Here is a 26,258-nt window from a genome sequence, read left to right as displayed (position 1 = left end):
GAGGTGTCAGTGTGTAGACTGTAATTACATCTACAAGAGACAAAGATTAATTAGGCCGAGAGAACTGAATTAATGAGGTAAACCCACACCTCAAACGCACTTTTTAGAACTTCACAGCTTTCCCGACTCCAGGCAGTGTGATTTCAGACGTAATTCTCACTATCAGATGACACGAATGGAGAAGACTTTTACTCATTTACAGCTCACACTAAATGTACCGTCATAAAGATAAGTGTGTACAAAGGAACCTGAAATAATCTTACCTTCAAGTCTTGTAGCATCAGCAGAAAGTTAAAGACTTAAGGTTTGTTGTCTAGATTTGGCAGTCAAAGCATGCCTAGCAACATTTTGCACTTCTTTCTTTAAAATCCTGTGAAGCTTGTGGCTAAAATCAAATGTCTTTCACTCTTATGCAAATGTGTTTAATCAGAGCTGTAGCACTACTCCAAACCACCCCAGAGTGACTTTGGCTGCAAATGAACTAAACAATTTTACACCGCTTTTATTTTGTTTGAGCTAAAGAGACAGCTGTGCCAGAGATAAATTTGACTTGGTAGATTTTGTTTTTGCAAATGATTCCTGCAATAATTATGCTGTGTCACAGACAAACTTACAATTTAAGAACTTCTGTTTACATTGTACTAACAAACTAAAGGTGCATTCACACTTCATGGGTTGGTCCTGGTTTGCGCTTCGTTTAGTAATATAGACTTGGTTTGGGCCTGTTCAAGTCCTGTTAGTTTCCACTCTCAGTTTTGAGGTAGAAGAAGAGTTCAGACCTCCATGCATGCTCTCAATGTACATAGTTGTGCCTTAGTGGCTTCAATAATACAGTAAAATAACTGACTCGTATTTTGAGACACATATGTCAAATTAATATAGAGGTTACTGTCTGCTGTCCTGTCAACCAAATTATCTCCAAAGCAGAGGTAACAGCATATATATAACACTGAAGGACTCTTAAGCTTCCCTCAATGGGTTGTAATGATAGCAACCATTGAAACCGCTTTAGCAGCCTTACGTCACCCTCTGAGGACAACTTTAAATAGAGCATTACATTCTGACAGACAGCTGGCAGCAATGTATAGTTTGTGAGACATATGGTGAGCCTAAGTCCTACAACAAGATGGGGGCATATCCAACAGTGACTGGCAGCCATGACACTTCTCTATGCACAGGAGTATAAAGGCCCCAGGACAAATGGTTTCAGGTTTTCTGTCAGCAGTTAAGAGGGTAATGTGGCCCTGGTTTGGCCTGATAACAAGCTCTCTGGTGGGCACCTCAATTTGTTTTTGTTCTGCATTTATACACAGGGACAAAACTTTCTCACGAGTACTTGTTGTCAAGGAGAAAGTGAGTAAATAGTGTCTATGTCCTACTTAGAAATGTTAAAAAAAACCTAAACAAAACAAAAAAAACAGGCCACCTTAGAACAATAAATATACAGGACTAATACCAAAGGATCAACTGGATTTTAAAACCTCAAACATGATATTTATTATTAGGTAATGGGATTTGCAACCTGACAGGAGCAGTAGGTGACCACAATGCAGTGCCCAGGTCTGGAATATGTATGAGGTCAGTGTACTATTGTGTCTATTTGACTCCTGGCATAGTAAAAACTTTCAGAATTGCTCGAGTTGATGTAAAAAATGGTGTAAACGGTAATTTCCATCATCCAGTATTGCTCTCTACCTCAGCTCTTCAGCCCTCTTAAACTGATAAAATAATCATCACTCCATCCATCACCTCTTTCATGTGTGTTCAAAGTGTCATACATCATATGTACGGTGCCATGGTAACCAAACACCTACATTTTCAATTGGTAACAGGGTGCTGACGTCTAGACAGCTTTAGGCCTGGAGTAAATCAGTATATTGATGTCACTGACAAATACAGGAACTACACCTGCTGTGACGGAGGCAAAGGGGAAACTATAAATTGTGGCACCATTTAAAAATCAACACCTCTAAAATGGCAGGTGGTTTGTGTATCCCGTATACCATGCACATGCTGATGTTTTCTGAATATTAAGTAACATTCACAATTGAGAATTTCAATATAGAAAAGATCATTATGTTTATGAAATACATTCTATAATCTAACAATTACCCTAAATGAACAGGTATAATATTTGTTGCTAAAAACTAAATAAGAATGAATACGTTTTCTTCAAACATTTTTTCTTTCATTACTTTTTCAAATCATCTTAACTCAAGAATTTTTAATCAAGCAATCATTTATTTCGACTTGGTTGTTCTACTCAGTTTTCACACATTATTTTCATTATTTTTCGAGTTGAAAAAGAACTGCATTTGAAATAAAATCCCAATCACTGTGGAATAAATACAATACCACATTAAGTTTCAAAGCATGTGATGTTTAATTTGTCATCAATTGCACATTATAAAACATTTAGAAATCCTGAGGGAAACATTTCTATATTTTAATATTATGGATCTTCCTACAAGCAACAATATTTTGACTACATCGACTTGATAGTGAAAGCACCATTTAACAAAGCGGTTGAGATTAATAACATTCCCTGTGCTCCATTAGAGTATAAAGGACAGCATTAACATTAGCTTTAGTGGTGTATAGTCATGAAAAGCACTTGCTGAATGATGATGGCTCATAGTCTCAAAGTAAGGATTTCCTTGATTCTTAAGAGAACAATACAAGGGATTGTTTTCAACGTCAAAGTGCTCAAAGAGGCTTGGGTAAAGACAACATAAATAAATACCGAGTTGAAAAAGACAGTAAAAAGTGCATTTGAACAAGAAATATGTTTAAAATGCCATATTGTAGAAAAGGTTTGTTGTTAAAAGAATTAAAAATGCCATACAAATATGTCCCAAAGATTTTACAATATTCAATAACCATCAATACTTACATCAAAAGTGCACATGAATAACTATGCATGCTGGTGAACAAATGTGAGACCATATGTTAAGCACAACCCATATACACTGTAGCTGCAATACACTAAGGCCATAGTAACACATATTGTTTGATCAGCGTTTCACAGTGAAGACACATCACAGTCACACATGCACTGAGGATTACCAAATGCATCATCACATTAGAAATATTGCAGACATTTTACTTCAGTTCAATTCAAAAAGCAAAACAGTAAACTTTGGTACACTTTCAGTTTTGGTCCTCATTATTTTAATATTTGAAGTGAAAGCTGCTTAGATATGTGTTCTTGGGTCTCAGCTTCCTTTTCACTACTCAAAAGATATAATTGCTATGGCTACGTTCCTCATTTTTCATCATTCTGATTCCCATGGACAGCACGACAACGGCTCAGTGGTAGCACGACAATGGTTGCTGGTTCAATCCCTGCTCAAATGAGTGGATACTGTTGTGTATGGCACCTTCAATCTTTGTTCAGTGGTGTATAAATATGTCCATGTAAAAATGATGTGTTTCGCTTTGAAATGAAGTAAAACAAACTTCCTTTTCTGCAATAATCTAATTTGATGATTCCAAGCCCTCCTCATGAATCTTTCACATTTGAGTAAACTTAAAGATCAAATGTCTCAAAACCCAACTAGATAATTCATTTGATATTTGTTGTAATTGAATAAATCATCCTGGGTAAAAAAGGTGGAAGAGTACATTGCTACTCACTGGGAAATATAGTAAACAGATATATAAGATGGATGCCCCAAATGCTCTAATTTGAAACGATTGAAGAGCCCTTGAAGATTAATAGACCAAAACCATCTCTGTATGCTTTTTTTCTGATGGTGATGCATTGCAAGCGTTTTGGTTAGATTTAAGGAGCAACTTTCTGTAGAACATACAAAATGCCAATGTTGTCGATGGTGACAAAGGTGGAGAAGTCCGGAGACACGTGGATCTTCTTCAGAGCAAGTCCTTTTGGGTAGAAGGTCTGTAGAGCCTCTCCTCTCTCCACATCCCACCACTGGAAAATACAACAAATGGTTTCATTTTCAAAAATCCAGATATTCCAAATTCCCAAAAAATATATATTATTAACATTTGTAACATAACAGTTCATATTATAAATGTGATGGAGGTTAAAGGTGTAACTTTTCTGATCGGTGGACATTTTTTCTTTTGCCTGTAATGTTTCATAATATGCAGTTTTAACATATCTATTTGGCATTAATTTAATTTTGAGTGTTTTATTCTTCAATATAACTCTCTCACTCTTACTTTAAACCTCAGATGTGAGCTGTAGTTTGGCCTGCCGGTGTTACTTGCTTGTCTCCATGGAGATCGGTCAGTTTAATGCTATACTATGGAATATCCCATAATTGACATCTCCATGGAAAAATGCTGGAGAGAGACCCTAAACCAGAGAAGTTACATAGTGCACCTGCACAGAAAACATTGATGAAGCTCTACTGTAAAATTATGCAAGCGATAACTTCTCCTCACATACTGCACAATACAATAAATCTGAAGTAAGTCCCGTATTTCACTGTGCTGGTTTCATGCCATTAATAGTGTATGCAACAGGTAAAACACTCGTATAAATCAGTGTGTGCTTGGCTTTCACAAAATCAGCCTTGACAAAACAGAGGTAGAGATTTATACCCTGCTTGAAATTCCATCATAAATTTAATAGACTAATAGAACTGCATTCACACAGTCAGTAGAGCCTCATAAACACATCTCACTCAGCCTCACATGAGCCACAGCATCTGCACACTGATCTTATTTAATCTCGGTTTAAAGATGCCATTTCCCATTGAGGCTTCATGATTCATCAAAAGATCAATCAATCATTTATGGCCTTGGTTGCATTTGTTGTATTGCTTGCAAACATTTGGCAATAATACTGATGTCTAAATGATATTATGATATGAATATGCATGTTTGTGTTTTATATAAAGTGTAGCTATAAAAAATAACTATAAAATATAAACTCATACACCACAAATCCATCAATTTTAGTAGCAACATTACTAACAAAGTAGCAGGGTTTGATAGTAGGTGTTAGTTTTTGTTGTATAATGTATATCTACAACTGCAACTACCACAGACAAATGGCAATGTAAAGAGTTTAAACATAATGCTCAATATGCTACTACTGGCAAACATCACAATCAAAACAGTCACTGTTAGTAATGTTGCTGCCACTTCTGTGTTAGATTGTAACAATATGAACTTTTAGTTGATTATTGTGAGAATAAACAATTTTATGCTTATTCACAATTACTGACTTACTGACCATGACCAAACAACTATAAAATACTCCTGATATTCATACTAACTAATAGATTACCAATTATCAAATACATGTCAAAGATATATAAAAAAACATATTAAGTAAAAAATTACATGTGTTACATTATGTTGTCTATGAAGTCACTTCATTTCATTCATTGTTCTCAGTTTATATTTCTTTCAGTCTGCTGTCCAGCAGAACAACAGGGTTGTACACACTGCTGCAGGTCAGGTCTTGCCCTCTGCCCAGCTGTAAATGTCGAACATGAGGTGAGCAGTTAGTTATTTCTACAGTTATGTTTTTCTCTGGTTAGACCTCTTAACAGCTCAAGAAAATGTCCAGTGTCAGACAGGCCATGGCTGTGCTGACCTGTGTCACTGTGCAAAGACAACCACCTCATCAGTGTGGGGACTGCATGGGGCGTAGCCACCTCTGACCCAACAGGGCAGGGACAGCACAAGAAAGCATGACCTGTTCATATTAAACATACATTACACAGAAAATAGCAGTACACCAATCTATATTTATTACTTTGTAATGTGGGACTATACAAGACAGCACTGGTATCAACATCAGTATAGTCAGGTGATTTGTGAGCCCCATGGCTGAACATGACTGATGGTGATGACACAAGTTCAACAAATCATGTCTTTACAGCCTTTCCACAGGCCCATAAAAGACACACATTGTTTTAACACAGTGTGTGGCAACAACATCGTGAGCCTGAAAGCTATTGATAAATGTGTTTTAAACATGCAAACCTACAAATAAGCATTATCTCTTACTTCAACTCTCAAATTTATACAAATTATTTATGAATCATTTGGCTGGAATAGTCCACAAACGGCATGGCAAACTTAGCAGTCTCCATGGATACAGCAGGTCATTCCATCAAAGTATTTTTTGTAATTAAATAAAGGAAAGATACATACATTTATACTATACTGTGGAATATTTCAGCAGAACAATAACATAGTTATGAGACTATGAGGTGAAGGACCTTCCACCAGAAAACGCACATAGAGCACAGCTATCAGTTTCCTTCACTGTTTCCATGGAGAGTTTTCTAATTCATTTATAACATTCAACATTCAATAGATCTGAAATCCTCAGATGAAATGCTTCAAGGTTACACAAAATAACTATAATGTCTTTTCATTAACTGTAACAACCTCCACAGATAAAGATAACCCTATTTGTGTAGAAATTATTTTGAGCTTGATATCATGTGGTGGTCATGGTGAGTGCTCAGTGATAGGACGTAGCTGAGATATAAAGATAAAGCTGGGATCAATGGTAATGATGCAAGCCTGAGAGCTGATCAGAACCACTCTCTAATAAAGTGCCGTTGTGGCTGAATTTAGAAGCAAAGATGGCTACCGGCTGTCAAAAGCAATGTCAGCTCAAACAAAGACATCATTTTCGATGTGTGTACATTTTAACAGCGAGGCAGCGGCATGGAGAAGCATAGCACTACATCACTTAATCTTGGAATAAACAAGACCAAATGATCCAAGTGAATAGGAAATGATAGTGAGTTATCCTGTTAGCAACCATGGAAGGAAGAAATGCTTCGATGATTGTGCAAAAATGTGTAAAAATAATTTTTGCTTCAACCTGAACGCAAAAAACATATCTCTAAATGCTGAATCTTGTAGCACAGCAACTAGACCACTCATGCATATTTATGACACAAAGGTAAAAAAAAAACAAAAAACAAAACAGAAAACAATGAAAGGTTGACAAAAGGTACAAAAGAGAAGTCTGGCTTTCAGAAAAAAGCGTACAAAGATTAAAAGATGCTATAAACAGAAAAAAACACATTCATCATAACAATAGTGACACAGGACAAGGTTTGTTCCATATGGTGCTGTCAGATCCTATGGGAAAATCCACAGCAAGTGTAAGGGTAGCTATAACTTCAGAGCAGATGGCTGATGTCCTAAATCTTTAAGAAGCAATAATACTTCCTAAATATAATGTGGACTTGGACAATACTGCTGAGACTTTCTGGGGCACAGAGCTGTCTTAGTCTTATTCTGTGCAGAGAAGGCTGAAATTAACCAGAGAGACAGTTACAAAATTGGTTTTCTACAAAGTTGAGCAACACATTGTATGAATAATAATACACCAAAGACAGAAGTGTAAATGTACTGAACCAGAAAACAGTCATATTAGCTAACGCTCTGATGTGTGGAGCCAGGAGATACCAATCTAAAATTCATAATGCTTATTAAAATGATGGATTGTACGGCTTAACAAACTGCTATGTGTAAGAATATAAAGGAGTGGAATAATGAGATTGGGACATTTGAGTGCCCAGTTCTTTGCAAAGAGTTTTCTTTTAACTTTCCCTTTTAGGATGGTAAATGATCCTCTTTTTGTACTATAATTTTTTAATTGATTTGGCGTAACTGCTCTGCTGGATACCATAAGGCAGCACTCTTAATTCAGGCTTGGTACAAGAGTGAAACCATTTTGATCTTTCTGGTGTATTGCTTAAAAAAAATCATCTTATGTCTGACAAGACACACAAAATCCTTAACTTTTATATGCATTAATTCTACTCGTAATGACAGAATCTTCCCCATATAGGTTTGGGACTCAGGAGACCAGTGTATCATTTTGTCTTTACCGCTATCAAATAATGAAAATCTTTTATTATTTTATTGCCCTGAAACAACAAACAAGCGGACACAACTATAGCTATAAATAAATCTGCTTTGTTGATAACAAGAAAGACACAAATCCTTATCTTATGAAGCCACAACACGCTGCATGCTCAGATAAGCGTCTTACACTGTCACACTCCCTTACAGCAGGGGTCACCACCACATTGGGAGTACACGGTCAGTGATTTATTTTATAGAAAATGGCATAGTACCACACAAGACCTCACACTTAGCCCTAGATAAATAGGTGTGCTAATTCAGGCCATCTACAGGAAAGCTAGCAGCTCTTATGCAATAGCTCCTGGTGAGGGCCAGGCCAGTGCTTAGTTGTAAGACGCCACAATTCACTGTAATTAATCTTCCTCTAAATATAAATAGTTCTGATGTGGAGCCTACGGGGAATAGGTAAAGTCTTGCTTCAGGAGGAATTTACGCTTCAGAGGCACAAAACAATAGAGGAGGAACTAAAGGAGGCAGGGATACCAGCTGCAGTTGAAAAATGATTTTGCAGAGCCACTTTTGTGTTTCAATAAAAAAAATATATATATATATTTGTGTGACCAGGCCAGGCTCCTGTAGGAAGAGAACCGCAGTGATAGGCATCTGTATTATTTATACCAGCTTTGGTCCCCTTAAATATTAATACCCAAGTGGTTCACTTCCATCCATAGCTTTAGGTTTTCCATACAATGTGACCAGTGGGTGAGGAAAAACTTTACTGAGGGCGTTTGAACTTTCTTTTTTCTGTTATACCACATGTAGCAAATGTAAGAACATATATATTTTAAGGTACACTATGCAATTTTTCAGTTTCGGATGTTATTGCTTTGCCTGAAATGTTCCACAGTGTTGCACTTGTATTTCTTCATGAAAGGTGATATCACCAGTTGCATAGTGCACCTTTATGGTTGTATAAAAATAGAGATACTGTATTTAGGTCTGAGCAAGTTGAGGCAGATCATGTGATTTCTTACAAAGTCTGTTAATTGTCTCAATGACAATTAACTGGTTTAATGAGCAGCACACAGGACACAAGACTCAGACAGAGCTGTATAAATATTTCACCAACAGCTTGTGTTTATATCTCAGTCTTACAACAGCAGCACAGAAACAAGGCCACACTCAAATTTAACTCTTTCAAACATCTAAAAACTATTACTCATCTAACTGAGGGCCATATTAGAAACATTTTGAAGCTGATAGAAAATAGATTAAAAAAAAAACCAAATTGTTTCTGATGAAAAAAAGTCATTGCTTCTTGGATCTACTGATTTTATGTAGTCGATATTTTTAGATGCTGAGCTGCTTTTCGACTAGAGCGGCGCTGCGGGGTGCTTACTTCTGAGCCAGTGTGATCAAAATGAGGCGCAGAATTAAAACAGAGCCTCAACACAACTGACTTTAACTGGAGCAGCTGCATCTTTCTGCTAAATACAAAACATATGTCATTTACGTCGTAGTAAAAATGTGGCTGACAGTGGGTCTAAGTATAGTTCAGGCCACAAGCCACCTTTAAAAATATATATACAAATGAAAAATCAAAATACTTATTTATTATCTTCCTCATCATTCCAATGTCAGGTTTAAAAAGCCTACATTATTCATCATATATGCTTTTGTAAGAAAGTTTATTCCTTATATCATTTTTGTGGAACCTGATTATATCGCATTTCATGTAGTCTTTAATATATGCCATTAAGAGGTCATTAAAGCTACATGTGGCTCCTGAGAGTTCATACTTCACTTACAAATGTGTATGACAGTGGGTCAAAGTATAATTAAGCCCATCAGCTACCTTTGAAAATTGCAATGTAGTTTGTATCTTAAATATATACCATTAAAAGGTCACTAAAGCCACCTGTAGTGAGTTCATACTTCACTGTGATTTGTTAAATTTAGCCGACACTCACTCTGAACATGATGGAGGTTGAAGAAATAGGGTGATAAGAGTCCCAGAGTGGTTCTGGGAAAAGGGTCTGTGTTTGGATAAAGAGATGCATTAAACAGAAGCACTGAATCATATTATGACGATATCAGCAAAAAGGAATATTGTCACAGGGATTTTTACCATGCGGCCCTAATTTCTCTTTAATAATATTTGTCACAGAGAAACATAAAACCACTAAACAAGAAAAAGTAAAATAGCCGCCGCTCAGTGCCCCCAGTGAGCCAGATTGTTTCATTGGGACTGAGCAGAGACATTCAGTCAAACAATATGACAGTTTTACAGAAGGGCTCACATCAAACGTCTCAAAAGGGTCATTTCAAACCACTCAGGCCCAAATGGAAACTCAGGAGCAATGCAGCCTATATAAAGTACAGTATACATATCAATGCAGAGTGATTTCAAAACATAAATGTACCTCAAGGAGCATTAACATTTAAGAAAAACTGAAATATACACTGCTAATCAAATACACAATTGTCTGTTTTTTTTTGTTACAATATCATAATCTTTTAGTTAGAAAAATTTTGTAGAGTTCTACACAACAGGTACAGCAAGATTTCTCTGTAAAAAGACAGGATATTTTGTTCACTGCAGAGAACATACTATTGTGCAGACCTAATATGTAGCCTACTTCTTTCCAGTTTCCTAAGATGTGACAATTTCAAGAACAGATTATTCAAATGTGTGTCTTTTTTTTCTTCAAAATTCTGTCTCTAATAAAATAAGTCTAATTCTGCCACAAAATGACCTTGGTGAGGAAGCAGACGAAGGCAAAACGGCCCTCAAACCTTGGATTGGAGTGATGTGTAGCCTTGAGAGGGATCATTGCCAGAGAGGGAAAATGGACACACATTTACTCAGTCAATCTCATTACACTCGTCCTCACTGCCTTGTATCATCCACCCACAGAGACAAGACAGCCTCCATTTCATATTGTCCTTTACTCTCATTCCCAGAGCTTTGTTTCTTAATCTTCTCTGTCCATCAAGTGTCTCTGGGGAGGTCAGGGTAACCTTCGATTCTTCTATAGGCCTCTCTAAAATCTCTCAGCCAAATGTGATAAAAAGCCCATAATCATAACCTCTAACAAGCCGGGGATAGAAAGGTAAGATTCTGTGGATCAAACCAGACAGGGAACAGGAAACAGGAAACACGTAATTAAATATGTTACATTTTAATACATTTTGAAGTTACCAATGCCATTCTCTTTTACCCAAACCTGGACTTGGTGAATTATAAAAATAAGACAATCATTGTCCAAGGATGTTGGCTGTTGTACAACTTGTAAAAACAGCCATAGGCATCCACTGTTATTTTGTTTAGTGCTTTTTGGAACTCAATGCAAGCCTGTCACAATAAGATAATAGTGTTAATGTCTCCTTCAAAAAAGGTAGATAGTGTAACTTTTCTGGTGATGGAGATATTATTGCTTTGCCTAGAATGTTCCACACTATGGCATTTCAGAGGTGACCCCATTTGCAGTAAAAAGTCACGTTTTGCCCCAGATACGCTTTAGCAATCAAAACACCTGTAATTAAATCAAGCAACATAGGTAAGTAGAATGCTATACTGTGGAACATTCTAGGCAAAGCAATGGCATCACCATGGGCACATGCAGGTGATGCATCTGCCAGAAAAGTTACATAGTGCACCTTTAATCAATCAGTTCAATTAAGTATTGTGACACAGGCATGTAATTCTTCGAGAGATGCTGCCTTCAGGTCCAGGTGCACAGTTTCAGCATCAGTGAAGTGAAGTGGACAGATATAAATATGACAGAGTGTGAATATAACAAATGCAGGTGTGAAAGGCAGTGAGGAGGGCACTGGAGGAGCGGCTCTGGAGGGAGCTCTCACTCGCAGAGGTGAGATAAGGTAAAATTGTGTTTCTCTCTTTGTCGTTCATCGTGTTTCGCCTGATAACGGATACGTGACATCAGGGGTGGTAAGGGAGGATGGTTGTCTACAGCAATCTCAACCTTCTAAAGAATATTATAAATATTCATTGCCCTGGCAAAACAGACCCATCCCACTGGAGGGGCCGATTTAGCAATGCTTTGGTGTAGAATCTTTAGGCTCAAATCGTTGCCAGTCATAAAAAGTGGTAATTTCACAATTGTCATGTTATGCCTTAGCATGTATTTGTGAAACTACAGATATGCTTGAGTCTCTATAATAGAGGTTTACATTAAAACTATCTGCTTTGGAGCAGAGAATCATCATCTTGTTTATCATATTGCCCACATACAAACATAGATACATATTAAACACCAATCTAGAACTAATCTAGCTTGTGTTTTAGTGTTAAGATACCTTCAGTGGTCACATGACAGCACAAGTTTGGGATTATTTGTTATGATAGACAATGCCTGGACTGATAATCAAGTATATGATTGTGTCAAAGAATCCAAAAATTGTTAACTTGACACTGACATTCTATGTATTTTATGTATTTATGTATTGACTTTTTATGCTATGCTTTAATTAGAAGCTGATATTGTCTGCAAACATTACGTATTATTCATTTCCAATATGATGGCTTAGATTTGGGCACCTTATCAGGAAGCTGTCATCTTTTTTCACTCTTTATAATAATACGTTCAAAATGCACTCTGTGGAAACAAGATGATTTTGTCAGCATGCATGCCGATCCAGAGCAAACAAATTTTCAGTATGATGAGATGGCAAGAGATTCTGGCGGCTGACAGCTGTATCAGTTAAGAGGAGAAAACCCAAGGTGTTCAAAAATATTGATTTAGATTAAATAGATAGCAGCTTTGCTTTAGCTGACGTTATATGATTTTTTTTTTTTTAGCTATGTGTATTTTGAACTAATGCATTACAGTACGGGAAAGCTTGTGCACTTTCTCACATACTGATTTCTGATCCTACCTGTGTCACTACTAAATAGATACATGTTGATTTCTGCCTTCTATTTCCAAACTATACAAAACGCAGGTCTCATCACCATCACTATAGTATGATGATTGGATGATGATTATAGAGTGAATGAATAATGCACCGTTAAGTAAGCTCTTGGGTGTTTTTAAAGGTGCTATATAAATCCATTACATTATTATTAGAATTACACTTTGTAGCGTAAGTTAGATTTACTAAAGCTTTCTATCAAGATTAAATGAGACGATATACAGTACACACACACACATATATATATATATAAAACATTACACCTTTGAACATCAATTAGAAAAGAGGACTGAGTAGTGTGTGGTGTAAGGTAAATTAAACAGTGCACAGGTACAGTATTTATACGCAACATGATACTAGAATCCTGCTGCTTTTAATTATGCTCACACTATTCATTTCAACATATGGGGGAAGGGTGAGAAGTGATAAAACTGGTGACAAGGGATGAGAAGAATCATTCCTACAGAGACTGAAGACTCCAGCTGAAGACAACAACGGAGAACAGAGCATTACATTCCATTGAAATTTCATGTTTTCTAATATCTCATCTACTGATAAGTAAATGGCCGTCCCAGTATATTGGAGTTTATTTCATATATTTAGTTCATGATGTAGCATATAGGTAACTTGTTTGTCAGAATGGCTGAATACACTTTTTTGTATGGTTTTGTATGGAGCAGGGCTAATACAAACTGTAATTATAATTATTTTTTATTATAACCACATATAAACACACTCATTAATTACAAAACTACAACAATTATTGTAAGAATAACTTAACATAGCAAAAGAGTAATAGCATTCACAGAAATTTTAATTTTCTTCTATGATCCAACTGTGTACATTTAGCACAATCCCATTGATCCCTCATCATGACGTCTGGCTTTGTCGCCAGCTGAGGAAGAATGAAAATAAGCACAAATCCTTCTGAGAGTCTTTCTTTGAGTATGATTGACAGAAATATAATCACAATCAAGCTGTTGTTGTTTTCTGTAAGTAAATTAACCATGTCTACTAGTTTTCCATATTGTAATCTAAGGGTGGGCTAATAAGGTGAAAAGATTGAGGCATTAACTTTTGTCTGTATCTCTATAAAAATAATCAAACTATATTTTAACAATGCATCAGGACTGTGCTAAAATGCTGGTTCAAGAGATGTAAAATTAATTACTAATTTATTAATTAAGTAATATCACTGCAGTAATATCACTGTACTCATGTTTGGAAGATTGCTTCTGTTAATTTTATTTTTTACTTTCTTCTGTCATTTTTAATAATCTCCCTTCACTTATATGTTATTTGAACAATTTCTTTCATAGCTAATGAATTCTTTGACATCTTAACAAGTGTTCCTCAAGGTCTAACTAAGTTTCATTTCAGTACATTTCTTGATGCTAGCCCTGCGACAGACCTTTTCTATACTCATTACAGAGACAGTTAGATTATCATCATTGTCTCAGTCATGAAAGGCACAGTCGCTCTGTAATTACTATGACACTCAGGATGGCCTCTCCAAACTGACCAGCCCACACCACAGACCATTCATCAATCAAACTTTGAGACACAAGGGCATCAGCTTTTAGACATTATAATCTATCACTGCTTGTCACATCCACGATCAACACGACTCAGGAGAGGACAGTAAAGGAGAACCAACAGTCCTAATGGAGCAATCTGCACAGCCCCAAATAATTAGCACTGTCATAATAGAGGCACAGCTGATTAACTAATTATCAAGGTTGTTAGTCATGCAGTGATTTGTCTAAAAATTATGGCACACAGGCTCAAATTATATACTTCTTTGAGACAATATCCTCTCAATTTGGCTAAATCACTCTTCTCATGAAATGCCAAAACAAACCAAGCACCTAGGTGACACTCAGATGTCCATCCATTTTCTCCTGCTTTATGTGGGTCCGGGTTGCAGGGGCAGCAGTCTAAGCAGGGACTCCCAGACACTTCCTCCAGCTCCTCCGGTGGGACCCCAAGGCATTCCCAGGCCAGCCGAGAGACATAGTCCCTCCAGCATGTCCTGGACCTTCCCGGGGTCTCCTTCCAGTAGGACATGCATGAAAAACTAGGAGGCATCCAAAACAGATGCCTGAGCCACCTCAGATGGCTCACCTCTATGTGGAGGAGCAGCAGTTCTACTCCAAGCCCCTCCCTTGTGACTCAGCTTCTCACCCTATCTCTAAGGGTGCACCCAGTCACCTTGCAGAAGAAACTCATCTTGACTGCTTGTATCCCCAATCTTTTTCTTTTAGTCTTTACCCAAAGCTCATGACCACAGGTGAGGTTAGGAATGTAGATAGACCAGTAAATCCTGAGATTTACAGATGCTGCACCAATCCACCTGTCAATAATCCCGCTCCATCCTTCCCTCATTCATGAACAAAACCCCGAGATACTTGAACTCCTCCACTTGAGGCAGGGTGTCTCCACACGCCTGGAGAGGGCAAGAGGGAGAGGAGCTGATCTTCATCCCAGCCTCTTCACACTCGGCTGCAAACTGCCTCAGTTGCAGGCCCTGGTTTGATGCAGCCATCAAGACAACATCATCTGCAAACAGCAGAGATGACATTCTGTGGTCCCCAAACTGGACCCCCTTTGGCTCGACTGCGCCTAGAAATTCTGTCCATAAACACACTGCCCCTCCTGAATCTGAGGTTCCCCTATTGGGCAGATTGGACACCCCTGTATGCCACTCACTGAGATGAGTACATGTATATTTAAGAACAAGAGGATGTATTTAAAAGATAAATATTTATACAACTAGCATGGCAATTGTCAAATTTCAAAATGGATTTAAATACTAAGCTTAATATTGAATATGATTTTCAACAACAAAAAACACTAGAGGTTAACTATGTAGCCCTGTATAAAACTTCTGTCTCTTTCAGCATGTCCATATTATTGTCATAATCGTAATACAATTTTCAAAGGGTATCTACATTAGATACTAGTTTCAGTATGAACTGGTATCTGATTATCGATTTTTTAGCAACTTTATGGGCAAACATCAAAGATGATTAAAGGCAATGACTACTTTCAAGCAACTTGTATCAACAGCAAAAAAAAAAAAGGTAAAGTATCATGTCATTGACGCAGGTGAAACTCCAAAAGCTTTAAATTGTTCTGTCTCTGTATGGTCAATGTTTCAGAGCAGCCCTGGTGTGGAGCGACTGAGGCAGGTTGTAAATGAAAGAATTGTGACCAAGCACACATACAACAAACACCCACACACAACACTAGAGTAATCTGAGATATAAATGTCCATTGATCAGCACTGCTTCCTCAAGTGGATTACATTACTGTAGCTGAATAGCCAATCAGAGCTTTGGTCAAATTGCCCTTGGTGTGGTCTCATCTCCAGTGAAAATAAAGGCTATAAACTATGTCACATTTGTGGAAACCAATGATATCATTCAGACATAGAGTATGTGGTGGGGCAATTTTAGATACGGTGCAGATGTGGTTCTACAGTGTGTAGGTAAAGACTGCACAATATGTGAGACCGAGTGAAAAAAATCCGATTGGTCCACAAAGTTCTATGAAGTGTAAAAAAGAAGGTACATCAGTGGGACATAATGATTGAATAACGAATTGGCTACTGAGTAGAAATATTAGGTACCAGGTTAGAGTCTGTGTTACACCCCCACACTCTCTCTAATTAACAAAAGCACAGTGACTTCAAACGTAAAACTGCCTTGTTCCTCTCTGCTAGTGGTGGTTGTCTAAAGCCATACCTTGATGTACCCTCCAGTTGACACGAGGAGAGAGTTGTCTGGTGAGAAGTGTAAATCAGTCACCCAGCCTCCGTGAAGTGAGTCCATACCATCTTTTCCTTCTTGTGAACAAATCTTCAGCAGAGAGCCATCTTTCACACTCCAGAGCTATGACAAGACACAAATAAAAACACCAATGTATTATGTAATATCAATCCTAATACAAAATAACAATAATACAAAGCATACCTGTACGCGATTGCACATATAGCAATAACAAAATATGGAACTAAATCTTTATATCACAAAAACACAGCATCTTTGGTGGTTATGCAACTCAGATGTTTATATGTCATTTTATTTGACCATGACCCATAACATTTTAGTTATATTTGGCATTGACATCCTTTATTTTAAATGACTCACATTTGTTTCCATAGAAACAGTGGTGAGATTTCATTGTGGTTTATATAATTGCATTTGATGGATTGAGTCATTTCTGGATAATGGAGGAGTTCTGCTCTGAGGCCACCAGAGGGCATTAACCCCTTGCTGAAAGATTGTGATTGCCATTTCTGCTGCCGATATTTGCTCCTCTCATATCTTAATGTTCAGTGCTCACTAGCTATAATAATCCTGAAGCTCACTCGCTGAAACTCACTCTTATTTCTCCATTGTCATCTCCTGTAGCAATGCGTCGGCCATCCCATGAGAATCTGCAGCTCCTGACGCACTCAGAGTGACCCGTCAGTGTGTGGACACAGCCCCAGGTTTCACAGCACCACACCTGGGTGATTGAGAAATGATCGAAACTTAAAAGATCACTCAAAAAAATTTAATGTGTGAACATGCAAATATTAATATCTCACATTGCTTTAAAAAAAAAAAAAAAAAATATATATATATATATATAATATATATATATATATATATATATATATATATAAAATATTCAGACAGACCTTATACCTGTATATGGCGAGCCATGCAAAGTCTATTTGTCCATCACTACACATGCAATCTACAAACTCAAGCCAGTTTGGCGGCCATTTCAGAAGATAGTCTCTGCAGTAGCCTTGCTAATGTCCAAGTTCCCTGATAAATGTGATGAGGACTTGGCTATTCATGTCTCTAATGTTGGACAGCAACCAGCCATCCAAGGACAAAAACAGAACAAAAACTATTTAAATGGATTACTACTTTTTCATCCCTAGCATAGTATCCATTTACTGATACTACATATCTAAGAAGAAAAGATTATAAAAAATATTTTTTTAAGTTCAGCGTATAAAAGTCAGGTCAAAGTCAAGCCCAGCTCCATTAATGACAGAGGGTGTGGAGGCTGTGGAGAGGCCAATGAAGGAGGAGGGCCTTGAGTGTGGGCGGACAGACTGACCTGGAGGTAACACAGCAGGCCTGGAGCTTCGGCTGCATGCTAATCTTACAAAGTTTCACATCTCAAGAGTCAAAAACAGTACAATAAATCTTACTCTATGTGAGGAATGGACTAAAGTGCAGCAGATATACAGTGTGTTTGTATTTCACCTTGACAGTCTTGTCTGCAGAGGTGGTAGTGAACAGGGATCCATTCGGGGAGATATGACAGGACAGAACGGCTCCTCTGTGAGCCTGTATGTCTTGTAGCTGTTGTCCACTCTCCATGTCCCACACCTTCAACACAAACCAGATATAAAAGGTTAGTGTCATCAACCACATAAAAGACTATGGTGTCAATTATTTGACAGGAATTACCTTGACCGTGCCATCAAAGGACCAGGACAACAACCTTGAGGGAGAGTTGGAGAGCACTGAGAAACCTCTGACTTGCTCCTTATGGCCCAGTAGTACTTTACACTCCCCTGACTGCCACTGCCACATCTGCAGAAAAGCAAAAATACATTTTCTACAGGGTATCAGCCAAATTCACTATGCACTTAGATTAGATACTAGTTTCAGTGTGGTATCAATTGTAATTAATTGTATTGTTGCTTAATTAAATTATTGAATTTGCTTATTGTAATTTAACTTATTTATGTGATACAAATTAATTATTTATAGTTAAAATGACAGTGTCATGTATATGGCGGTAATATTGTCATTTTGTGATATTGGTATGGTTCATTATGAATTGTATCATCTGTTTTCTTCTTTGCATATATGTACAAAAAAAGCTGTGAGCTCCCTGACTTTAGAATGAGGAGCTAAAATGTGCTGCAGTGGACATGTCTATAAACAGTAAAAAGACAAGAGGGGGTGGTCAACAGAGCATGAAGAGAGGAGGGTGCAGGGCACAAAACATACATGAACTCACAGTGGGCACTGCACAAAACAAGTGATGAAGAGGAGCGAGCCGACAGAGAGGCAGCTCAAAGTAACAGGTGAAGAACAATAAAGGCTGAACACACTGCATGGATAAGCAGTTTGGCAGAGCAAGCACTTTTGTCAAGGTGAGTAATAGGAAGGAGAAGGGTAATCAATAGTAGAAAGAAATGTGAAGTAGATGTGTGGAAAAGCATTACTTTTACAGTGTTGGTTTGAGTGATTAATGAGCCAAGACAAGTTCTAATGTACAGCAGAATAAAGGGAAATGGCTGCAGAAAGAAATAAAAGTAAAAGAGCAGGAGTAACCCACGCGAATAGTGGTGTCCTCAGAGGATGTTATGAGCGTTTGGCCGTTCTGGATGAACTGGCAATGAAACACCGTCTTTGTATGGCCCTGCAGAGAAGCCAATAGCTTTCCAGAGGGGACCTCCAACACCTAAGGGAAATAAACAGTATTGTCAGAAAACAAGGACAGAATAGATATGAAAATAAGCAAAATTTCAAGTTGCAACAAGCAGACAGCAAAGACCTTTGCAACATTTGTATTTTACTCTTCTTTAAAAAGAAACAAAAAACACCACACATGGGCTGATGCGATGGTTAGGGATAAATCTTATGGTTACGAATTTCAAACAAAGTCAAAGACAAGTGGGAGCTCAGTCCACTGACAGCAGAGGGCAGTCTGAGTCTGACAGCTTTACACACATTACACGGGGTGCTCTGATGCACAAAAAATATCAGTCCATCACACAAGGCATGCATACATTCTATTTAGTGTTAATGACAATAACAATAATTGATATGGTCCTGTCCCAATATTATCTGCTATACTAGGACTAACCACCTACTTTTTGTGGGCTATTGTGAAACAGTAAAATAGATTATCCTGGCATGTATACAAAAGATATTTCTGTATGTGTGTAGTTGGGGGTATTTAAATCACACAAAGCACAAATGCAAGGCACATTCTATTTAAACATCTTGTTTTCTAAACCTCCGGTTTTGCTTACATTGCCTGTCCCTACTGTACCTGTACACTGCCTTCTGAAAACCCCACTGCCAACACCAACCTCCTGCAGATGGTCAGCAGTTGTTGGATCTTGTTGCCAACTTTCCTCAATAACTTACTAGCCATCATCCCTGCAACCTGCTAAAACATAGCATATAAATGCTTTTTACACATATAAATTGTTACACATCAAAGTATCTTGCTTGTTGCTAGCTTGTGCATGGAGGCTGCAAGCTAAGGGAATGAAAGTAGCACATTTCCCCCTGGTGTTGGTTCATGGTAATACAACAACACAGCACAGTTACTATAAATAAGTTGCTATATGCATTGATTGACATTTAGAAATAGGCCTACAAAAAAGGATTACAGCTATTAACATTTCGTAGAGAAATTGTCTGTCTTGCTATCAGATAAAAAACTTGACAAAATTCATCAGCCCTTTATTCATGTGCTCTGCAAGACAATATCTTAATTAAAATTTACCACAACAACAAAGAGATAGAAAGAAAGTATAAACAAGAATAACCCTTTTTATGATAGTTTAAGATTACTTGGCTTTAAATATGACTTTAAACAGATTCAGGAAAAAGCATTTAAGTCCTAAAAAATATACTATATGACAGTAGTAGTTGATCCATACCATGGTCAGTTTATATAGCTTTGACACATAGCTGTTAAGCAGTACCTCTACTGTGCCGTCCTCTTGTCCCAGAGCCACAGTGGAGAGCTGTTTGCACAAACAGGTGCAACGAACCCTTGAGGACTTCTCCTCCGACTGAAACAACACCTGTCCTTTCCTCCCATCACGAACCTGAGACAGTGTTTTCTATTAGAACAAAGCCTGCATTTTGTTTTCATTTGGATACTGGCTTCCCAAATACCAGTTTTGCAGTCCACATTTACCTGCAGTCTGTTGCAGTAGTCTGCAGCTGACACAATAATTTCTTCATCACTGAATATAACATCTGAGTCTCTTTTCAGGCAAACAGCAGAGGAGGTGTGCACTTTCTTTGTCTCCCATAACTAGAATTTTAACACAAAAATGGTAAACATGACATGAGCAATACAGATATAACACTGGTACCTAAAATACAGACAATTCAGGTGTATTTGTAAGGGGAACATAACATTTAATATTTTAGTTACCCGGACAGTTTGGTCATCAGAGCAGGAGAGCAGTTGTGAACCATCTGGGGAGAACTGGAGTCGCTGAACCCAACTAAGGTGCCCATTGCAGTCAGCCACCTTTTTGTTAGACTCTAGATCCCACAGCTTGGGAATTATGAATACAATGTAAAACTAAAATAATAATTAAATAATAATAGAGATATGCTTTTTAGAGATGTACCTCAACACCATAGTTTGAATATGCAATGGCGAGAAGGTTACTTGTAGGGCAGGCTTGACAGAATTGTACCATGCTCAATCGATTGGTTCGAATCTCGAACAGCATATCAACCGTCTCAACGTCAAATACCTAGTAAGCCACAAAATACAAAACAATCATCAATCAAAAAATACATTCTATACAGTGGATATATGTATAACACAGGTTATGGAAAATGGAGTGCATACACAGTCAAATGAAAACAATCTTACCCATACTGCATTTCTGGCTGCACATGCAATACGCTTCCCATCAGCCGTCCAGGTGCTGCATTTGACAAGTACCTCTTCATCGCCATCAAACAACGCCTTTACATTTATTGTCTTCCATTCATTGGCAGAAGACACTTGAAAAAGCTAAACATATGAAAAAACAGGTTTAGGTAAATTTACACTGAATATCTTCACTCAATGTTAAATTTCACTTCATGTTTAATAGGGCAGCACCTTCACAGTGCCATCATTGGAGGAAGAGGAAACAATGGCATCATCTGGTGAAAAACAACAGTGGTTGACAGGCTCAAAATGACCAAACATAGTGTTCTGAGAAGATGGCCTGTTAAGGTTCCAAACCTAAAACACAAGTACAAAAATTATTACATTTGTGGTCCAATCAGTTGCTGCCAATAGGCCCAATTTAAATATGCAAAAGTGGTTTACGCATAGAAAATGGCACTTACCTTTACATTTAAGAACTTGTCATTAGAGCATGTAGCCAGTAAAAGTCGGCGTGTAGTGTTGGTAAATTGACAATGGTTCACTTGCTCCTCATGCTCCTCCTCAAAGACTCGTATAAGCATTGATCTCTCCACATTCCACACCTATACAGAGGACAGAACAAAACCCATTCTAGTAAAACTGTGTAAGACATTTATTTTTCACTCAAACACTGAATATTTACCTTTACTTTTCTGTCACTAGAGCAGGTAGCTATCAGTTGGTCATCTGGGGAGAAGGCACAGCAGAGAACCTCATCATCATGGGCCTGCAGCTCCATGAGCTTTTCACCTGATGTGCTTTTGAACACCTTTGTACAGAGAAGGAACAAAACAACCAAATGTATTAGGTTTAAAAATTATTTTCTAATACACATTTATCTGAGACACAAATGCATGTTCGCCACAGTACCTTCAGGGTCTTACTGGCTCCACATGATGCGATCTTTGCTCCATCATGAGAAAAACAAGCAGAGTACAGAGAGCCCTGGTGTGGGTGTATCACCAGAAGGGACAGACTCTCTACACATTTTTTATTCCTAAATAGAGCACATCAAATAAATAAAAAATAATATTCATATAAAATTAAAGCAGAGAGAGGGCTTCTTGGTGCATACAGCCAATCAAAGTAGAGTTTTCCTTTGCGGGATCGCTCCAGTGCTTGCATGCGGGCCTGTCTGTAAACCTCAGAGGTATAGGGTTCGGACAGCGCTAGTTGCACCACATCTGGACGGTGCTCAAGCTGGTGACCGTTCAGAGACAGGAACTCCTGGAACTGACTGCGTACCTTACTGTTCTGAAACAAAATGAGAACTCGTGATAATCTTGTGTTTATGGTATTTTTATTGTCTTGAGAATGCCACTTACTTCTTTATCCAAAATGGCACCATGTGCTATGTAGTCATTGATAAGATGAGCTGGACTCATTAGTTGTGATTTAATAGTGACCCAGTCCAGTGAAAACATGAGGGAGTAGAGCTCCTAGACATAATAGAGGAGAGGTGGTGCATTTACTTGATAGCAATAGCAATTAGAATTATATTTGACAAACCAGATGCATTTTTTTAAGTATTTTGTAAAAATTTTCAACCTGCCTCCATTATTGTAGCATATTGTCAAACATCTTACCTGAGTAAGATTGGCTTTTGCCATGTGATCTGTGAGGAATCGAATCCAGTAGAGACTTTCTTCATCACCTGAAGTAGGATGCACATCTTTATAGAGCTGCTGGTACTGATGCACTACTTTAGTGTGTAGGCTCTACAACACAGACATATAACACTTCGTTTTAACTGATTTTTAAACCTTATATGTATGTACAGCACTAAAATTACTATAACTGACCTCAATTTCATTGCGATTTTGCTCTACCAGGAAATCTAACTGGAGATCATGAAGGTAATAAAGATAAGGCTTGTTGTTCAAGTCGACAAAAAGCAAGGACTTATTGACAAATTCCTCAAGAATATCTTCCACCTCCTCAATAGGCAAGTCCCACAATACTGATAGCACCTGGAAAAGAGGGAAATGGAAGTGAAAATTCTCACACCCAGCGTTTTTTATGTTGTATGATATTCAGACCTTGGCAGGCACTTTGATGTCTTTCTCCAGCACTGTCAAGTCTTTGTATAGTTCCCTGTGTTCCTCAGGTAGCACCTCAATGCTGGCAGCCATTGCCTGGTCAAGGGCATCATAATCATAGGAAGAAGACTTTCTTATACGCTTGAACTGCTTCTGCTGCAGCTGAGCCAGATAGTAGCGCCAACGATTCGGTTTTTCTTTCAATAGAGCTCCAATAAGAGACACCACAAGAGGCGACCCTGATTAAAAAAAAGATGTTTAAGTGAAATGCAAAATATGTTGTAGAAATTGAAACAAGTATTTCAAATTTTACAGACCTTTACATTCTTTGACAATGCAGCGGGCTTCTTCGGGAAGCCCATGGATTTTACTGTTTGTGTACAAAGCAAGAATCTCCAAGCCTTTCTTTTCATCCAGACCACTCTCCACTTCAACTTCATACTTTGCACCTATAAAATTAACACAAGGAACTGTTTTTAAACCATTTTGAGCTCATGGTCAGTGGTGATGGACAAGATAAGACAAAAACATACCACTAACAGAATCTGTGAGGCTTCTGTTTCTGGTGGTCAACATTATTCGACAATCAATATCAAATGCTTTCAGTACTGCACTGTCCCAGATGTCATCTAAAATCAACAAGGATCTATTGGATACAAACAGAAGATGTAAGACACATGGGCAAGACAGCACGTAATAAACATCATTATAAGCAAGTGGACAACACCTTATTTATTTTATCTAAAATATAAATATTGTATAATGGTTAAACCTTGGATATCTCCGGAGCATGAGGAAACGCAGGCGTTCTTTGGCCTCGTCCAGAGAGTTTGGAGCTCTATGGAGCAACTGTGAGTCTAAGCCCTGTTCCAACCGAAAGCACAGAGACTGGATCTTCACAAGTAGGTCTGGTTTTTCCAGCTGGCCAATGGACAACCAATGAATGCCTCCAGGAAAGCACTCTGCAGTGAAGAGGAGATGCAAGTCAAGAATCAACAAACTTAAATTAAAGGCTAAATTGGTACTTTCCCCAATGGTTTACCTTCAATAAGGCTGTGGTGACGAACAGCCTCGGAAGCCAGCACTGACTTGCCAGAACCAGCCATCCCAAAGATAGTGACCCAGCCAGGCTCCTTCTGAAGCTGATAAAGTTTCTCCCGGACTTTGTTTGAGAGCTCTGGTCTACTGACAAACACAACTGGCCTCTGCGGTACACCCCCTTCGCTCATAACTGTTTGAACTATTAAATAACATAAAGTTTTAGGATCATGGTACAGAAATAATAAAGCCTTTGTCATTGTAAATATTTCTTACCATATGATGTACAGCCATCAGGAACACTCTTGTATGCTGTAGGTGATGTCCGTGGTAAGTCAGCATGAAGCAGGCTGGCCAAGTCATCATATGCCTCCTTAATTAAGGCATTGTAGAATGAAATGTAGGCGCGATTGTCTTTCCTGAGCATCAACTCAAGAAGCGCCACTGCTTGATCTTTCCTAGGTCCCTGTGGGTATAGTTTGTAGCATTCAGATGTTTGTATAAAAATGATAACTCAAATAAGATGAAAGAAGTGTATATAGTGAGATTATAGCTGAGCAGATGCAGCTTTAATAACTCACCTGTGACCTGATCTTCTCCTCCTCATCTACAGTCATCACTCCATCACTGATCATGTGGTCCATGATATAGGTGGGCTTGATGTCCTGCTCCAGTCTGTGGCGGACCCGCAGCAAACAACTCCGCGATCCTTCGTCCAGTGCCATGGCTCCCCCAGCCACTAAAAATACATATTCTAATCCGATTTGTTCGCCTATATTTTATAGTACAGGTTACAACATGTTAACAACGCGTAATAAATCATTTGTCATCATAGTTTCTGTTTTTAAATATTTAGTAACCTACCCTAGATATTGAAAATGAAACCAATGTATACTGTTTCATATAATGTTACACCAATCAGTGGCAATTCAAGTTTACACTACAATAATACAGCTGTCAAGTTACAGTGATATAGTATCTTAAGTCATATATCATCTTAAATCACCAAACAACATATCTAGCCTTAATCTCCACGAGTTACTTTCACAAACTTTGAGATTTAACGCAACCTGGCTGACTCAACATACTGACACACTTTAGGTTAACAGCTACTGTTAACACACGCTTCGACAACTTGATAAAGAAACAAAGAAAGTCTCCTCTTGAGTGTTCATACGAGGGAGAAATTTACCTGGATGAAGAATATAAATCTTCAGCGATCACCAGCTTAAGTCACTTTGGAGATCTCAATGAATGAGCTGCAATACAAGGGTCATTTATTCCTCATCTACACACCCAATTTTGAAGAAGAGCTTCCTGATTCAGAGCGTAAACAACAACCCCGGTGAGAGCCGAAGTGGCCAATAGTGAGCCAGGATTTGGTCATGTGACCAATGAAGTCACAGATGTCACTGGGCAAACCTGCACTGTTTTCTTCTCTCACACACACACTCTCACAAAACAAAACATATTTACATTGTGATTAACTACACTTCGGTCTAACGCAGTAGTTCAGTAGAGACCAGTGTGGGAGAAGAGTCGCAGCCGGTGCTTTGTGAAGTTATTTTACATCATAATACTTCTGTGATGCCATCTGAAACCCATAGATGTTCATATTCTTTATTTTTAATAGTCTCATGTCAGTTTGTGTAAATAAACAAATGACAATTGTAAACACATAATCAACTTCTCTTTTTGAATCTTTGGGTCCATTTTTAGACAATGAAA

The 26,258-nt window shown here is 38.0% G+C and overlaps 1 protein-coding gene across 1 annotated transcript; it reads right to left on the bottom strand.

Moving 5' to 3' along the window:
* Positions 1 to 2,364: 2,364 nt before the first annotated feature.
* On the bottom strand, positions 2,365 to 25,859 carry apaf1 (apoptotic peptidase activating factor 1). Its single transcript, XM_033989345.2, has 27 exons — positions 25,723 to 25,859; positions 25,112 to 25,269; positions 24,807 to 24,996; positions 24,535 to 24,732; positions 24,265 to 24,454; positions 24,026 to 24,138; positions 23,810 to 23,941; positions 23,493 to 23,731; positions 23,256 to 23,423; positions 23,040 to 23,171; positions 22,779 to 22,892; positions 22,529 to 22,707; positions 22,324 to 22,450; positions 22,097 to 22,222; positions 21,876 to 22,016; positions 21,643 to 21,768; positions 21,409 to 21,552; positions 21,158 to 21,286; positions 20,956 to 21,081; positions 20,713 to 20,832; positions 20,495 to 20,620; positions 19,111 to 19,236; positions 18,231 to 18,356; positions 18,024 to 18,149; positions 17,140 to 17,265; positions 16,500 to 16,646; positions 2,365 to 3,934 (listed from the first exon to the last, which is right to left on the bottom strand). The coding sequence occupies exons 2-27, from the start codon at positions 25,253 to 25,255 to the stop codon at positions 3,785 to 3,787; spliced, it is 3,765 nt and encodes a 1,254-aa protein (XP_033845236.1). The 5' UTR covers positions 25,256 to 25,269; positions 25,723 to 25,859; the 3' UTR covers positions 2,365 to 3,784.
* Between the last annotated feature and the right edge of the window lie 399 nt (positions 25,860 to 26,258).

Source organism: Periophthalmus magnuspinnatus, chromosome 23 (genome assembly GCF_009829125.3).
Source record: "Periophthalmus magnuspinnatus isolate fPerMag1 chromosome 23, fPerMag1.2.pri, whole genome shotgun sequence".
NCBI classification, from domain to species: domain Eukaryota; kingdom Metazoa; phylum Chordata; class Actinopteri; order Gobiiformes; family Gobiidae; genus Periophthalmus; species Periophthalmus magnuspinnatus.
This window is presented reverse-complemented; position numbering and strand designations above follow the sequence as displayed.

Bases quoted from the DNA above. Each gene is read 5' to 3' on its own strand.
- apaf1 (XM_033989345.2), bottom strand. From the start codon at position 25,255: ATGGCACTGGACGAAGGATCGCGGAGTTGTTTGCTGCGGGTCCGCCAC. The intron at 22,893-23,039 runs GTAAGATGTTTG...TATTATGTCTAG, and splicing joins CAAAAGCCAATCTTACTCAG to GAGCTCTACTCCCTCATGTT. The intron at 21,287-21,408 runs GTAAGATTGTTT...GTGGCTTACTAG, and splicing joins CAGCCAGAAATGCAGTATGG to GTATTTGACGTTGAGACGGT.